The sequence below is a fragment of the Poecilia latipinna genome, unplaced genomic scaffold (assembly GCF_001443285.1).
Source record: "Poecilia latipinna isolate Pla-1442-1.1 unplaced genomic scaffold, P_latipinna-1.0 Scaffold334, whole genome shotgun sequence".
Classification (NCBI taxonomy): domain Eukaryota; kingdom Metazoa; phylum Chordata; class Actinopteri; order Cyprinodontiformes; family Poeciliidae; genus Poecilia; species Poecilia latipinna.
In genome coordinates this window covers 30,917-47,833 of record NW_015112950.1, presented here as the reverse complement: position 1 = coordinate 47,833, position 16,917 = coordinate 30,917, and the positions used below count along the sequence as shown (strand labels likewise).

The 16,917-nt window shown below is 36.9% G+C and overlaps 3 protein-coding genes and 1 pseudogene across 4 annotated transcripts in view; all 4 read right to left on the bottom strand.

The window, feature by feature from the left end:
* Positions 1 to 6,552: 6,552 nt before the first annotated feature.
* On the bottom strand, positions 6,553 to 8,532 carry LOC106949262 (leukotriene B4 receptor 1-like). Its single transcript, XM_015035392.1, has one exon. The coding sequence runs from the start codon at positions 7,545 to 7,547 to the stop codon at positions 6,588 to 6,590; it is 960 nt and encodes a 319-aa protein (XP_014890878.1). The 5' UTR covers positions 7,548 to 8,532; the 3' UTR covers positions 6,553 to 6,587.
* A 127-nt stretch (positions 8,533 to 8,659) lies between these two features.
* Positions 8,660 to 10,286, bottom strand: LOC106949261 (leukotriene B4 receptor 1-like). Its single transcript, XM_015035391.1, has one exon. It carries the CDS (start codon positions 9,774 to 9,776, stop codon positions 8,817 to 8,819), a length of 960 nt encoding a protein of 319 aa, XP_014890877.1. The 5' UTR covers positions 9,777 to 10,286; the 3' UTR covers positions 8,660 to 8,816.
* A 1,414-nt stretch (positions 10,287 to 11,700) lies between these two features.
* LOC106949264 (C-X-C chemokine receptor type 4-like) lies at positions 11,701 to 12,610 on the bottom strand (annotated as a pseudogene).
* Positions 12,611 to 14,536: 1,926 nt separating this feature from the next.
* Positions 14,537 to 16,917, bottom strand: part of LOC106949265 (C-C chemokine receptor type 8-like) — a 5,982-nt gene continuing 3,601 nt past the window's right edge. Inside the window, exon 2 of one of the 2 annotated variants that reach the window (XM_015035394.1) lies at positions 14,537 to 16,027. In XM_015035394.1, coding sequence (XP_014890880.1) covers positions 15,046 to 16,027 — 982 coding nt within the window. In that variant the 3' untranslated portion in view covers positions 14,537 to 15,045. Of the gene's footprint in view, positions 16,035 to 16,917 lie in introns of both variants that reach the window. The other variant, XM_015035395.1, reaches the window with a different exon arrangement.

Below are 16,917 nucleotides of genomic sequence, written 5' to 3'. Positions count from 1 at the left end.
ATGCTGCTAACCTGATGGAGTATCCTAGGTGATTACAGCGATGCAACATGAGCACAATGCTTTTTTGACTTTTCCTGAAACCTCTCTGCTGAGCCTCAAACAGGCATAATGGATATTTTTGCAGACCGGGTCTTTCCATATGTGTAAACACCGAATGATTCAGCTCTAACAGTCATTTGTTTACAGGATGTGCAATGAGGTCATGAGCTCATCACCTTTCCCCATTGTCTTTTCTTTGTTGATGTTTATTTCTGAGCCTTTACAATGGACTATTTATTAGGGATTTTGATTTAGATTCAATTAAATCAGAATTACATTTTACAGAATATTTCATCATATAAAAAAAAAATGTTTTCTTTTGAGGTGAGATGGGGGTGTTATGTCTATGTTATGTTTTAAAATTGTTTTTTTTTTAAATAATTTATATCTATTTAAAAACACAAAAAAAATAATTACTGGCATTTTATGGCCTTTTAGTGTTATAACAATGAAAAATGATCAAATTTAAAGTTATATTCTTTATGTTAGCTTAATATGCATCACTCTTTTCTGATGGTTATCAGTATTCATTTCTCTTATCGTTTTATTATATATTAAAATTATGAAATTAAAAAAAACAACACATTAAAAACAGACATATAGTGTTCATGTTATTTAAGGGACACTCAATATTAACCCTCCAGTCGTTAATAATCTTCATGAATATCTATTTCGAGAATAACCTATTTTATTCTCTGCTGTTTAATATGTACGTTGCCATGGCTCCCTTTAGTTTGAATGGGTAATTTTATCACAGGGCAAAAAATGGTTGTTACCGAAATTATATTAAGACAAAAGGTGTTTTATTTTATCAACAGTTTATCACACATCACTAAAAGTTTCTGAGGTGAACCAGCGTGTCAGAATGTTGTCAGGTCATCATGTTGACATGGCTACGGGACTAAAGAATGATGTCAACAATGATGTCACAGAGTCCTTTGACATCACAGAGGTGGAACTCTTGACTTTATTGTAAGATTCCTTTTACCTCACTTTGAAGGAGATCGCTTTGTGTCTGCTTAAAGAAACTGCTGCAAACCTTTTAGTCTAAAGTAGTTGCTCATCAAACTAAAGCTGAAAATGTTTGACTTTGGAAGGATTTCAGGATTCGTGTTCCCACGCAGAAATCTTAAGAAGGAACTTTGTAACAAAACTTGCAAACTTTTTGACAAAGTTTGCAGACTTCTCAAAACAGTCAGCACTATCCGGGAAGAGAATGAAACTTTGGCTAAAGAAGTCAAACAAATTGCCATGAGAATAGAAAACACACAAGGTCTTGAAGATGATAATAAGTACCTAGAAAAACAGATAAAGATTGATCGTTTGATAAACCAGAAGTTAAAGCAGGAAGTTCATGATCTGAAAATGAAACTGGAATCGCAAAAAGTCTTGGAGGAAAAATACAACACAAGACAGGAAGAAATTCAGAGACTGGAGGAAAGCAACGACAAGCTTCTAGAAGAAGTTGTTGCTTTGAATTTGAAGTTAAAGGATCCGATTGTATTGAAGGAAACCTACAGGACATTAGAAGGGAAGAAGAAAATTCTGACCCAGCAAAACAGCTTTTTGCTAAAGCATGCTGAGAAAGTCCAACAAAAAGGTTTACAACAAGACCACACCCCAAGGACTCTGTCAGACAACAGATGTGAGCAACGTAAGTCTTCACACAAACAAAATGCCAAAAGTACCAAGGCTACTCTCAAGGACAAACTTCAGAGTATGACCTTCTTCTTTTCTTCAGCAAGGGTTGACAAGGACGATTGTCCCTCCACTGAGATGAGCCAATATCTCAGTGAAGAACCAAAACTGATATGAACCGATGCCTGTTGCCCCTTAGAGCAGTTCAAGATGGGGTTGCAAAACACACAACACTGGTGCTTTTCACCAAGGCTCAAATTCCAACACTTTGTTTCTGCATGGAGTTTCCACGATATTCCTATGCAAATCTGGGTTCCCTCCAAGCACTTTGGCTTATCCCAGTATCAAAAAAAGGCAACATTTTAGTTTCATTTAATTAGGCTCACTACATTTCCTTCGAAAAAGAGTGCATGAATGCACATTTGATCCACCACTGGATGTTTCTGCATGGAGTTTCAACAATATTCCTATGCAAATCTGGGTTCTCTCCAAGGGCTTTGGCTTATCCCAGTATCAAAAAAGGCAACATGTTATCTTCATTTACATTCCCTACATTTCCCTTTAAAAAACATTTGAAGGGAATTTTATGTCATGATCTGACATAAATTTGTTATAAAACCATTACTGATTACACGTTAAAAATTATGTAGCTTTATGTTATTAAACCTAAAGTTTAATCAGTAATAGTTTTATAACAAATTTATGTCAGATCATGATTTCTTGGTTAATGTCAAGTTGTCATAACGAAATTATAAATTATTCTATGGGCTTTTCAAAAATCTTCTCATCAGCAAAGTGAACTGGAGTCACCTCACAAAACAACAGGAAAAGGTTTTTGTTTGGGATGGCAAAAACAATTCTTATAAATAAATAAATAAATAAATAAATGCACACATAAATAAATAAATAAATAAATAAATAAATAAATAAATAAATAAATGCACACACAAATAAATAAATAAATAAATAAATAAATAAATAAAACAACTAACTAACAGTGATGTCAGTAAGTGACATCACTTACTGACATCAGTTAGTGATGTCACTAAGTGATGTCACTACGTTATTTACGTATGTAGTAAGTAACTGTGGGCAGTTAATTACGTAAATAATACTTAAATAACGTAGTGACATCACTACGTTATTACGTTATTTACATACGTAAATATCGTAGTGACGTCACTACGTTATTTACGTATGTAGTAAGTAACTGTCCACAGAAATCAATTTGCGTTACTGTGCGTTAATATTTTCTTTTGTAATTTACTTTTATTTCCACTACACGTCTTGAGGAGTGGCCGCCGTTTCTAGGCGACGGTATCAGTAGCGACAGAAACATAAACAATGGGGGTTAGAGGGAGATGCGCATTTTGTTGCTGGAAAAACAGGAACTATTTTTAGTTTTTGTCGCCAAGTCCAATTATTATAAGCAGCTCGGCTTGTTTTTTTGTTTTTTTCTGAAGTCGCTTGAAGATTTAATGAGTCGCGTGTTGCGGTTTTTGGGATTGGAAATAAACAGACATAAACCCCAGGATTTGTCTGATAAACAGTTGGTTTTAGTCAGAGTCTAATTGTCCATCATTTCCCGGATGATCCCGCTGTGTTTTTGTTAATGTCAAGCTAATATATTACATGTGAATGACGTCGAGCTTCGCGTTGCGCTAAAACAAATTGCAAACATAGAGACTAATAATATGAACAGCGCAATAAACGTGGAAACACCCCAGTGATTCTTGAGAATAGGGACAAAATGGGCTTAAATTTTCCCCATTTTTTCCCTCAACCTTATGTATGCAAATATGACAAATAATGTAAAGACGGTAGGTGCAGGCTTCCAGTTGCAAATCTGTTTATAGTTCTCCAGACAATACTGGAACACACAAAATACTGAAGTTTTTTTGTACTCCCCTTCAGTTCAACCATATAGGTGTGGGGTTAGGGTTATGAGTTAGGGTAGGGTAGGGTTAAAATTATGTTATCATTTTATCATTATAAAACAACTTGCAATCAATGTACTTTTCATAGGTGGCAGAGCGTTGTTGTTAGCAGCGATTATAAGTAACTAGAAATAAAAAAAGTTATTTTTAAATTAATTTAGCTACTTTCCAAATCAAGTAATCAGTAATCTAAGTTACTTTTTCAAGGAGTAATCAGTAATCCGATTAAAGTTACTTTTTCAAAGTAACTATGCCATAACTGCTAACTAAAGCATATAAAAAATCTAATAAAAAGGCAAGCAAACAAATAAAATGCATGCATAAATAAAACTGAGTATTTTAAGCAAGCTAAGCTGTGCAATAAAAAAAAAGCTGAAATTGACTGATGGTGAAGGTAGTTAGCACAAGTTTTCAAGATGATCAAATATGTAACAAGCAAGCTAACTAGCTAGCATGTCCCCATCAAAGTGTGAATTTTTGGTTGAATGACTGAATCTAGTGTGATGCGCTGTGGGATCCTCTGGACAATAAGCCCCTTTCAGATTGTCAGTCATTGCTTGGCAAACAACAACAACAACAACAACAAAAACAATGTAGTCAGCTGGGAAGAGACCACTGGCATTTGTTTGATGTTTGGCGCCGGCTGTGGCAGGCTGAATGAAGTGGTTCTGAGCAGAATTACTCACTATTTTCTCTTCAAAATCTTTTGAATCACTGAACCATACCTCTCACACACTATGTACATGCAAACATCTACATAAGGAGAGTAAAGGCCTCCTGTGCAGGTGCAAATATGCTGACTTGTCTCAAGATGAGCAGCAGGTACTCATTGTGTTCAGCAGACAGACGGCTTGCGGACAGAAACGGCGTCTGTGTTCAGTTGACTAGATTTTGCCATTAGCGCTCTCTAATACTGGCCTGAGGGTAAAAGTCTGAATTAGGCCAACAGATATGTTCGTTGTCCTTAATTGGTCCTCAATCTTTTTGAATCAGCTCTCTCTCTTTCTATTTCTAACTTCCACATCAAACACTTGCTGCCATTTTTGGCCTGCGCTTCTTTGCATGTCTCACAGCAAACAGACCATGTGTTTCTGGAGGTCAGCCTTTTTTTTTACAGCCTTTTATTGTACTTTCATTTTCAAAAGTGTCTTTTCAAACATCGTAACTGTTCATAAGACACAGTTCTCAGTAACGAAAGCTCCACCAACAGGAACAGAACCGCCACCTGTTCCTGTAGGAAATGAAAATCCTAACTGGGTCTCCACACCCTTCATGCTGCAAAAAAGACAATGCCAAAAACTGCTTCACTTTGCAGCTTTAATACACTAATCAGATATGTGTTCTTCTAAATAAAGCAAAAGTAAATGTTGGCCTCAGTTCAAATTTAAATATTCAGTTCTCAGTTCAAAGTGAATAAATCCAGTCAGTTTACCATCATCACACATGAGCTGTGTTCTTAAACCAGTCCACCACAATGATGCCAGTGATGCTACAGTCACACACTGGCAATCTGGCTGCAACGGTTGCTAGGCAGCGTTCACCCTTACGTTTGAGTGTAAAGCAGAACAAACAAGCAGAGCTGAAAGGTGGAAACATTGCATGTATTTTGAATGTAGTGACAAAAATGAAACAATGTTTTTTTTTAAATTGATCTTAAATTCACATTTACAGAAATGCAGTTTTTAGCATGTTGCAGTGATGAAGCGTGGCGCCCTCCACAACCACATGAAGTCACACAAAGCCATGCCAACTCTTGAAAACATACGCTGAGAAAATATAGGTCACATCAGAAAAAGCACATCATTTATGCTCTAACAAAAAATACTCTTTTAACCACAAGGTTTGCATTGCATCTTGGGTAAACCACAGCTCAATCCACTGCTTCATTTCTAGATCAATAGCTCACAAAACTGTGACACTCCATCGTGTTTTATATAATTCTAAAAAGTTAGGGTTATATAAAAAAAAAGCCCAAGTCTCAGAGTGTTTGTGTCTCCAGAACAGAGCTGTATGTCAGCATGCGTGTGTGTGTGCGTGTGCATGTGTGTGTGTGTGTGTGTTTATAGGCATTATGCAAGTATACATATGTGGTTTAATACAGTACAGTCAGTGAGATGAAGACATGAAGTGAAGGATAAAACGCTTCAGCTGATTGGTACAAATATCTAAAAAAATAAATAAATTGTTTTACTAAGAAAGGCTGAGTGTAAACATCTGCGATCTTTAACTTCAATTATAGTCAACAAGTTCTACACTGAATGACTGAAATAAAATGTTAATATAACATTTTAAATGGCAGATTTGGGTAGAGAGACTAAGATAATACGTTTTCCTGTTAATTTTACTGACAACCCTAATTTCTATCAGCATTTTAAATAAAACCTTGTAGTCTAGACTGCGTCTCATCCAACAGAATTTAGACAAAGCAAACCTCAACACAATATTTTTACACTCAATAGAGATTCTTTCAAACATAGTTCAAAATTCATGGTGCAGTTATTCCACTTGTGAAAAATAAAAGTGGAATTTGACATGCTTTCTGAGCATAAAACCCAAAATAAATGGACTGGTTTTATATCAGGGCTGGAATATTCAACAAGGATTATTGATTACTTCATGCACAGTCTGTAATTTGTGAAAACTGTACTCAGTGAAAACCTTGTATCTTGTATTGTCGCGTCTCAGAAGCTGAATATTGTTACAGCCTAAACAATAGTAGACAGATTACAACCACCTGATCATCCTAGTATGGATGTTAAAGTGTTTTTTTATGTTTTCCTGTTTACATAAAAAGAAAAAGAAGACAAAAAAATATATAACTTAAAATTGTGCATTTGATATTCTTTTAAAATTTTACATTTAGCTTCTTCAACAGCCCCAATCTCAGAGTTCCTAAAAGACAACACATTATGTTACTTTCATATGACTTTATCATTCTTTCACTTTTATCGGTAATACTATGCTTTCGTTTATTTATTCATTTATTGGTTTGATAATCATAGTTTCTGCAACTGTACTTATATTCAGTGTTTGTGAAGGCTGTGCCAGTTCTTCTTGGTTCATGCAGGCTCTGCACATTTTATGGACGCTAAAGGCATACAGCAGTGGGTTAATGCAATTATTCAGAAAAGCCATTGCTTTGACAATGTCCCATATGTCCACGCAAAACTTCAACAAGCTGTCATTTTCGAAGCAGAGAGCTCCCAGGGCCAACATATTTATGGTAAGAAGAGGAGACCACAGAACAAAATTGCTTACAATGATGCTGGTCAGCAGCCTGGTCGTCTGTGGATGGTTGAAGAAGGTTGTCTGTCTAATCCTCCTGTTGAGGTGAATGTAGGAATAGGCCACGACAAAAATGGAAACAAAGCCAGATGTGGTCTCTGCCAGCAGCACTGCCAATCCCTGAGCCCGAGATGAAAACTGAGGGTAGCAGTACGTCCACTTCTCGTTAGTTTCCTCCTGTTCTATCACCAAAGCAGGGATAGACAGGATCATGGCACCAAACCACAATGGAACCAGCAGGTGACATTCTTGTACCTGAACGCATCTCTGTTGGTTCACCACCACAATGTACCGCTGGACACCCAACGCCGTCACAGTCAGCAGGCTGGCGTAAAGGCTGCAGTACACGAGAAAAGCTAAAAGCTTACAGGTTCCAAGGCCGAATATCCAGGAGTTGAGCAGAGCGTAAATCCACAGTGGGAGAGTGAGCAGAGAGAGCAGGTCACAAATGGCCAAGTTGAGCATCAAACTCTGGCTCAGGCGGGACATGTTCTGCCAGTTGGGCTTTAAAAGAATCACTGCGATGTTTCCAGGAACTCCCAGGAGAAAGCAGAAGGACAGCAGTACCGAAGGGATCAGTCCGTTATGCACCCAGGTGCGAGGAGGTAGAACGAAATCAGAGGTGTTCATGCTGGAGTTATTATCCATGATGCATCGATCAGTTAGAAGTGCTAAATGTGCTGTCACAGAAGTAAAGTGGTCAAGTTAAGAGGAATTTAAAAGAAAACAAAAAAAAAAAAAGAACAACCACTAAAAAGGGGCTGGATTTCATTGGTTAGGTTTTTAAATTTTGTCATGCAGTCGAAAAATGCTTGGTTAGATTGCACTTGTGTGATAAGAGCTGGAAACTTGATCAACCAACTCTAGTTGTTCTTTATCTGAATAAGCAATTCAGTCATCGTTGTTTTCTATCACTGCCTGCTCGGTTCAGCTGACACATTTCCTAGGACATCATAAAAAGAGAGTAAAATATCTGTTATTGGCAGTTAAGCCCTTCCTTAGTTTTAGTTTTTGTTGTTGTTTGGATTATTAAAAATATAATTATCTTTGCATGTGTTATTTGTTAAAATATATTTTAGGTGACTTTATTTTCCAAAGGTGGAAACTGTAAATGCAACCTACAGTAATGTATTCTTCTTTGTCAGTCTGAATTTAGACTTAGAATTTGAATTATTTGCTGAAATTTAAGTTTAGAGTTAATAGTGTTTTAACTGACTGGTTAACGTGATAACCAAGCTTGTCATGAGCTTATTGTTGTTTCATGTATTATCAAAGGTATCATTGAATAACTGCACTTTGTTTTTTTTTTTGTTTTTTTGTGATGAGGATGTCCAGAGCAACACGATTTGTGCTAGACATAGGTAAAAACATACATGCAAATAAAGAATCACTTCTCTAACATCATTGTCACTGTGCTTCCTTGTTGGCATTTTCGTTCACAAAATCCTAAATGTCACAGATCGCCAAAGTAGAAGTTAGCTGCAACAGATTGACATGACCAAATGCATTATTTCTTTCAACCAGCCTAATTCCTCGACTACTTCCACTAAACATTCTAGTCTTTCTATCTTGGTCCAAGTCAGATTCAGGTCCATTGACACAGGAAGGAAGCTATACACGAAATGATTTTAGTTAAAAACAACAACAATAGAAGTTTTGAAAGAGTTTGTGTTCTATGTAAAAAATAAAAAATAAAAAAATTATAAGACAAAAATCCCTCAGACCAAGTAACATTTTCATAAAGATCTTTTGTGCCAGGATTTAATTTCACAAGTGATTAACAAAACAAAAGTGCTCTACAACCAGCTCTGAAAAAAGTAATCTGACATTGCACATAAAAGATAACACAAAAATGCTTTTGCCTGTGAAAGAAACATTTCTATTTTGCATGAAAGGTGTCAAACCATATTATTGTTGTCATCGAGTTTCTGTAATCGTACTGATCTCCGTCTGGAAATTTCTGAACCTCTGCTGCAACTCTTCTGTTTTTCTGCAAAAACTGCACATTTTATGAGAAGTGAATGCGTACAGGAGTGGATTTAGACAACTGTTTATGAATGTCATTGCTCCAAAAATACTCCAGGTTTCATGGCAAAAGTTGAGCAAATTGTTGTTCTTCAAACATATTGCTGCCACTCCCAGCACATTTATTAAATGGTATGGAGCCCACAGAACAAAAAAACTGACGATGATACTGGTTAATAGACGGGTTGTCTGTGGGTTGTTGAAAAAGGCTGACTGGTTAACCCTTCTTTGTAGGCAAACATATGAAAATGCCACGAGAATAAAACAAATGAATCCAAACACAGTCTCTGTCAGCAGAACAGTCACCCACTGGGCGTCAGAAGAATACTGTGCTTGGCAACTAATCCATTGCTGTTTTATTTGCAGATTCCGAACCACCAAAGCAGGGATGGCCAAGATACTGGCAACCAACCAGAACAAGAACAGCAGCGTTCTCCCTTTTACCTGCTGACACCTTCTCTGGCACACCACGACAAGGTACCGCTGGATGCTTAGTCCAGTCACAGTCAGCAAGCTGGCATAAATGCTGCAGTATACGGCGTATGCTAAAAGTTTACATGGCACCAGGTCAAATTTCCAGCCAAACAAATATGCGTATATCCACAGTGGAAGGGTCAGCAGACTGAGCAGGTCAGAAATGGCCAGATTCATCATTAAACTCTGGCTCATACTGGACATATTCTGCCAGTTGGGCTTGAGTATTAACACCGCGATGTTTCCAGAAACTCCCAGGAGAAAACAGATGGACAACACCGCCGCGGTGACAAGATCACTGGTATTCCAGGGGTGCGGCGACAAATGTCCTGCAGTAGAGAAGTTAGCGTTGACCACAGTGGAAGTGAGTTGCTCCATGCCGGACCTTGTCTGCAAAGTTGTTCTCTGAACAAGTGATGGGGGTTAACATGAAGCGATAGGTGTCAAATGCCCAGTCAAAGTAGAACTTGGAGGCAAAAAAAGGGAAACTTGTGATCATGAACAAATTGCATTTCTCTAAAAAGGAAGGGGAGGTGCTTTGTTGACACCCAGCTGCATGAGCAGGTGACTCAAAAACGTTCTGTTCTCTGAGTTGTTATATTGAATGTCAAACATCTTGTCCAACCTTTTTCAATCTTTTGAAGTGTTCTGAAATTGCTGGACTTTTTCATTTTTACTGAAGGAATCATGTCTGCACAATCCTTTCCTGCCTCTCTCAACATGAATGCGCTGTGAACGGAATGGAGTGGGCAGGTGGGCACACTGAGTGAATTCATTGTATTAGTACTGGGCATATTAACAAAATATCTGCTATTCTGCTATGTGGCGAATGCTGTTAAACAGAGGGATCTCTGGTAAACATTTTTGTAAAAGTGAAACTAAATACTTCCTCCAAAATCTGAGATGAGAAACAAACAGGGCATAATATTTTTATTTTTTTGTCCTGTTCTACAGGTGTTTTTATTCTTGTAACTTGTTTGAAACCAGTGGAAAGAAAAAGAAGCACAGATCTTCTGGCTGTGGCGTGCATGAGTGCTTACAAATTAACATATTAACGTTAAAGTCTTAGTTTTGACAAGTTTCCACAACCTCGTGGTTTGTGTGACATATGCAAGCCACAAGTGAGAGGAAACCTTCTCTTGTGTTTGCATTATGTGGTAAGCAAAAATATTGCTCACCAAATAAAGACGACTTCCACCAGAAATAAAGTTTCAGGGGAAAAACATTCACGTTTAACATGTGACCTGTTTCTTAGAAGCACATATTGAAGAATCGTTATTCTTATGTCAGCAGATACGGCCTCTAAAATGGGCCATGTCTGCTGTCAGTCAAATAGTGAAGATTTGTTTCCAGTTCCCTCCAGTCAGTGCTTGGTAGAACTGCCTTTTAGCGCAGCTGCACTAATTTAGGTTGGGTTAGTTTGTCTCTACCACCACTGTAAAATCCAGAGATAGAGATTTTTGCACATCAATGCTTGTATGCAGATTGTGTGGAGAGCAGTTTTAGCCAATGGTGAAAAGGAAGTAGTTCTTTTTTTTCTTTTCTTTTTTTGCCAATTACTTCTTTAAAGAGAGAAAATAGCCAAATGAAAATGCTGCCTTCTCTTAGTCAGGTTGATATTCATGTTATTTAAAAAAAAAAAAAAAATAGCCTTTTGTTGTTGCTTTTGAAAATCTCAATCTCTAAGCAGGTATTGAACATATTTTATTGAGCACACATATCTATATTAAAAATGCTGTTTATTTGTCTGAATTAACATTTTAATCTTAACATTAGCAGTAAGCAGAAAATTCTCATTACGAAGAGAAATTAAGGCTTATAAAAAAATCAGTCTGTATTTTTATAGAAAATGGTCGTTTTTAGGAATATGTATGACAGACAGACTTCATAAACATTTTTGTTGCATCAATTTACATTCCACAAATGAACATTGAAAATAAAAAATGCATATTTATATACATCATTCCGGAAAGCACATCAGGAACTGAGTTACACTTTATTTTTAACACGTCAGCATTGCAACCTAAAGAGAAAGAGTACAGTCTTTTTTGTTCTGCTATGAGCAGAGACAGAAACCAGCTCTTGTTAGTATATATTGCTAGGCAAGGTTATGTTAGAAAACAAATATTCTCCCACCAGCGTCAAAAGTGAATTATTTAACGCACACACGATTTGAAATAATTGCCAGATAGATCACACAATATGGTCCTTTTATATATATATATATATATATATATATATATATATATATATATATATATATATATATATATATATATATATATATATATATATAGGATGTTGTCATAATTTTTCTCGAGTTACAGGCATACAAGAGAGGATTTAAGCGCCTAATTACCTCTGTAAGAGCTTTAACAAGGTCCCACGTCTTTGAGCAAAAATTTAACAAGCCTTTGTTTTTGGCACAAATAGCCACCACACCGAGTACATTTATGACAATAAATGGAGCCCAGAGAACAAAATTACTCACAATGATGCTGGTAATCAGCCAAGTTGGTTTTGGATTGTTGAAAAACATGCCATGTTTAATTTTCCTGTTTAGACGAATGTATGAAATCACCACAAGCAACACAGAAACGAATCCAAACAGCGTCTCTGTTAGCAACACAACCACCCATTGTGCCTCAGAGGAGTACCGTGGTTGGCAGACGGTCGACTGCTGGTTTGTTGTCACCTGTCAAACCACCAAAACAGGGATGGACAGGATGATGGCGACCAGCCAGAGTAGAACCAGCCGCACTCGTTTTTGTCCCTGATGCCACTTCTCCTGATGGACCACTTGTAGGTAACGCTGAATGCCTAACACAGTCACAGTCGACTGGCTGCCATAAATGCTGGTGTACATAAGATAATTCAGAGTCTTACAGGCCACCAAGCCAAATTTCCAGTCAAATAACAAAGCATATATCTTTGGTGGTAGGGTCAGCAAACAGAGCAGATCAGAAATGACCAGATTCAGCATTAAACTCTGGCTCCGACTGGAGATCTCCTTCCATTTAGACTTGAGAAGAATGACGACGAGGTTTCCAGGTACTCCCAGGACAAAGCAGAAGGAGAGTACCACTGCAGGGACGAGACCATTGTAGTACCAGGAGGAATGTGGTAGATGTCCCGGGAAAGACACGTTTAAAGTGGCCACGGTGAAATTAAGTTGATCCATTGTTTTGTCTCCGTCCAATCTTAACAGTTGATGCTTGCAAATGTCTAGTGGGAAGTCAAAGAGGACCTGTGAGAATGTGACGATGATATGTAATGTACAGCTGTTCTATTAATAGCTGCATGAGTGTGCATGAAGTCACAGTAGATTTTGAAGAAACCATCTCTATTTTTACACCTGAGTTAGAAACAAGTACTTTGCAGATAGACCAAGCAAGATACTAAACCATGTATTCGGTCAATGTGTGATGAAGACCAGGGGTTCCATCCCATATTGATTATTGATATTATGTTATTTGTTTACAGTCTAAATGTGTTTTGTATCAGTTCTTTATTTCAGTTACATTGTGACATTTAGTGAACATTCTTTTTGGGTAGGGAGACTGGCCATCTTTCCTGTTCAGAGAATGTGGGGGAAGATGTCAGTTTGTTTCTGATTTAGATATTGGTTCAATTTGAGTTGATTGTTTGGGTACTTGCCTTTCTGGGTGTGTCTCAGCAAGGTGGAGCAGAAAAGGAGACAAATGCTCCTGGAGTATACCATCTTCCATTAACAGGGGTAATACTGAAAGTCCATAATATTGAAAGTCCATTAAAAGTGCCAACTTTGCATTAAATCATCATAATTTACAAAATCATGCAAAGTTGGCACTTTTAATGGACTTTTAATGCAACTTTCAGAGCAACTTTGCATTAAAAGTGTCATTATTTACCGAATGACACTTCATGACAACAGTTATAAACATTCATAAAGACTTCTTTATGTTCATGACAGATGTTATGTCATGTTTATGACAGTGTCATGTCAGTCTTATGCTCACCCCTTCAAATAAAGTGTTACCCTAACTTTTATATGCCATCTTTGGTAAATAGTCGGAAACAGAATTTTGAGTCGATTTTCAATGCTGTTAAACAAAACTACAAACAAAAATGCCCCATGATTACATAGATAGATAGATAGATAGATAGATAGATAGATAGATAGATAGATAGATAGATAGATAGATAGATAGATAGATAGATAGATAGATAGATACTACAGTCATTGTTTTTTCAAAAGACATTTATTTTATTAACTTAATTCACCAAGTGAATCACATTGTAACATTAATTACACACAGATTATTTACACAGACAGTTTTCAAGCCTTAATTTCTGTTAATTAGGATTTTCTACTCACATGTGATGAAAACTCATTTAAAAATAGATTACCGGCATATGAGACTGATCTAAAAACAATCGTTTTGATACAGGAATGTGGGATAAAAGAAAATAATATTTTAAATACCTGCTTAAAGGTTGTTAATATCATAAGGCACCTTTGATCTAACAAACGAGCCACATCGGAGCACAAATTTTAATTTATTGAATATGGTCGTACTTTTTACTTATCAACACATTTACCTAAAGCTGAGGCTATAACTGTGGTAACAGAGGGCTATATCTGCGTGAGTACTTCTCAAACTACAAAACAATTTTGGCAATATAAGTGTTTGAAATCTAGTTGCGATTTGGGTGCTTCACTGAAAAACATCTTGCTTTTCCTTTCTCAGTTGTGCCAAGAAATGAAGCATGTGTTGTGAGACCTACATGGTAAAAGGAAATAGCACCTATGTAGCTAAAAATGTATTTGACCTCTGAGTTCTTTGTTTGCCTACTCTGTATTTTCAGAGCCTAAGTTAGTTGTGACGTCTTATTATGTACACTGACACTGTTGAGGATGTCTTCTTATCAAAAAGGAGTTTTAATTTCCACACACGCTAGGCATGAGAAATTGCTGCAAGGTTCTGAACTTGATGCTTTTAGTTGGATTTATGTAGATAACAAACCTTTTACCTATCGCTATCCTACAGGAGAACTTCTACTGTTTTATAACAAGTATTTGATTTGAATTGGGACAATAAATAAACCAAATCAATATGAATGTATGCATTGTTAATTATTTCTCTGAAAGGAAGAAATATTTCAACATAAGATTTATTTAAAAATTTCACCATGTTTTCTAGACAGAATTCAGTACAAATTCATTGTGATTGAGAGTAAGAAGAGAGCAAATATGAAAGCAATGTATTTATATGTATGTTTTGAAAAAGTCATTAAAAAAAAACAAGCAGTAAATATAGATACAGGTGAAATTCAAATACCAGTCTAAACAGTGTGAGCATAGAAAAAAGTGGCGTATAAGGACAACAAATTAAAATACTACTTGCAAAGGTCAATGGGTAAAAAAGTAATTGGTAAACCAAATGTAGTGATACAATTATATAAAGTGTAATTTGATAAATTTTACATAAACAAAGGGACAAAATCAACTTCCTGGTTCATGCAATTGCAGAAAAAAAATGAAACGGAAATAGTAGAAGATGTGACATCAGTTTAAATGAAAAGAAACAAACTTATTTCAGTTTTTTTGGGGGAGAAAAGTGACATTTGTCACTATCGTCATCAAAGTTCTGCAATTGTAGCAATGTCAGGTGTTTCGGGAAGTTCTCTCATCCGTATTGGGTGAGTTCTTTGTGCAACAAGGACAGAATTTAGTAGAAATAAAAGCATACAAGAGTGGATTTATGGTACTATTTGTAAATGTAAATGACTTGACTACACTCCAACTGTCTACACAAAACTTCAGGAGCTCCTTGTTTTTAAGAATTATCCCTAACACAGCCAGCATATTGACCATATAAAGTGGAAAAAACATAATAAAATTGCTTAAAATAATGCTAATAAGCAGCCTGCTTGTCTGTGGATTGTTAAAAAAGGCTGAACTCCTAACCTTTTTGTTGAGAGATATGTATGATAATGTGACAAGTGAACATGAAGCAAGTCCAAACAAGATCTCTGTGAACAGCACAGCAAGCCACTGTGCCTCAGAAGAATATTGGGGTATGCAGCGGATCCATTGTCCTTCTTTCGTTAGTTGTTCAGTCACCAAAACATAAATGGACAAAGTAAAAGCTGACAGCCAAAGCAGAAACACCAGCACACCTTTTTGTATATCGCACTTCCATCCACGCACAACAACAATGTAGCGCTGGATGCTCAACGCAGTCACAGTCATTTGGCTAACATAAACTGTAAAGTACACAAAGTATGATAGAACTTTGCAGGCTACAAGGCCGAATGTCCATCCAAGGAGTACGTTGTAAATCCACAGTGGAAGGGTAAGCAGACACATTAGATCAGAAATGGTCAGATTCATCATTAAACTCTGGGTCGTTCTGGACAGATGCTCCCAGTTAGGCTTGAATATAATCACAGCAATGTTTCCAGGAACTCCAACTAGATAGCAGAAAGTTAATACCACTGCAGGGATCAGACCGCGTTGATTCCAAGAGTGTTGAGGTAATCCAGCGGAAGAGCTGTTAGAACTGAACCCTGTGAAGTTTGATTCATCCATCTTGAGTTGTGCTGGGAACGATGTGCTGTGAGCCACAGCTTCTTCTCCCAGTGTCCTGAAGTCACAGTAACAAAGAGGGAACTCAAAGAGGAACTCCTGTGCTGATGCAGATTAAAGCTGTGTCCGAATTCAGGGTCTGCATCCTTCGAAGGACCCCGAATAAATAATGACCGGAAGAGAAACGCTGTGAATTCGGACAGGTCTAGCCTTCACCCCCCTGACCCCAGCGTAACTCATGTTGCCTAGCAACCATGACAACGTGAAGCAGAGAGTGCAGAAAGAAACACACTTAAATTCTCGCCTAAAAACGTTGTACCAAATCACATTGTGTCATTTAAAGTGTAATATAGCAAAATAATCATGGGATGTGGTGGGCCGTGAAGGATACACCGGACCCATCCGTCAAATCTTGGGTTAAGAAGGCTGCATTTGAAGGAGACTTCGAATTCGGACAGGCCTTGTCGCCACGTTATGACGTAATCGGCTTACAAATCTGGCCTTCGAAGGATGTAGACCCTGAATTCGGACACAGCTCAAGTGTTAACATTTCTCTACATTGCTTTTGTAGTATTTGTTCCATTATTTTGCATGCACAATCCCAATGAATTAATTCCATATCATGTTTTTCATAATTTGTGCAACTAGAGTTGACCAAGTATTCTAAAGGTGAGTCCAATATCAAACTTTGAAATGAACAGACGATTGTTCCTGAGGAGTAAAAATCCTCAGGAACAAAGTTGAGAATAATGTTTACTTAAATATTCCTTTGAAAACGCGTCTTAGCAGCTTGAAAGTTATGTTTATCAGTTTTGGCTATTCATAAATTTTCACTACTATAAATGTTATGATTGGTTTTGATGTAATTTGATGTAATTCATTTCTTAACTGTTTATTGTTATTGTTATATACAACAGGGGCATGTCCTCAGGAAGCTAACAGTTCAGT

What these genes read in the sequence shown, in the direction of transcription:
- LOC106949261 (XM_015035391.1), bottom strand. Translation starts at nt 9,776, where the DNA reads ATGGAGCAACTCACTTCCACTGTGGTCAACGCTAACTTCTCTACTGCA.
- LOC106949262 (XM_015035392.1), bottom strand. Translation starts at nt 7,547, where the DNA reads ATGGATAATAACTCCAGCATGAACACCTCTGATTTCGTTCTACCTCCT.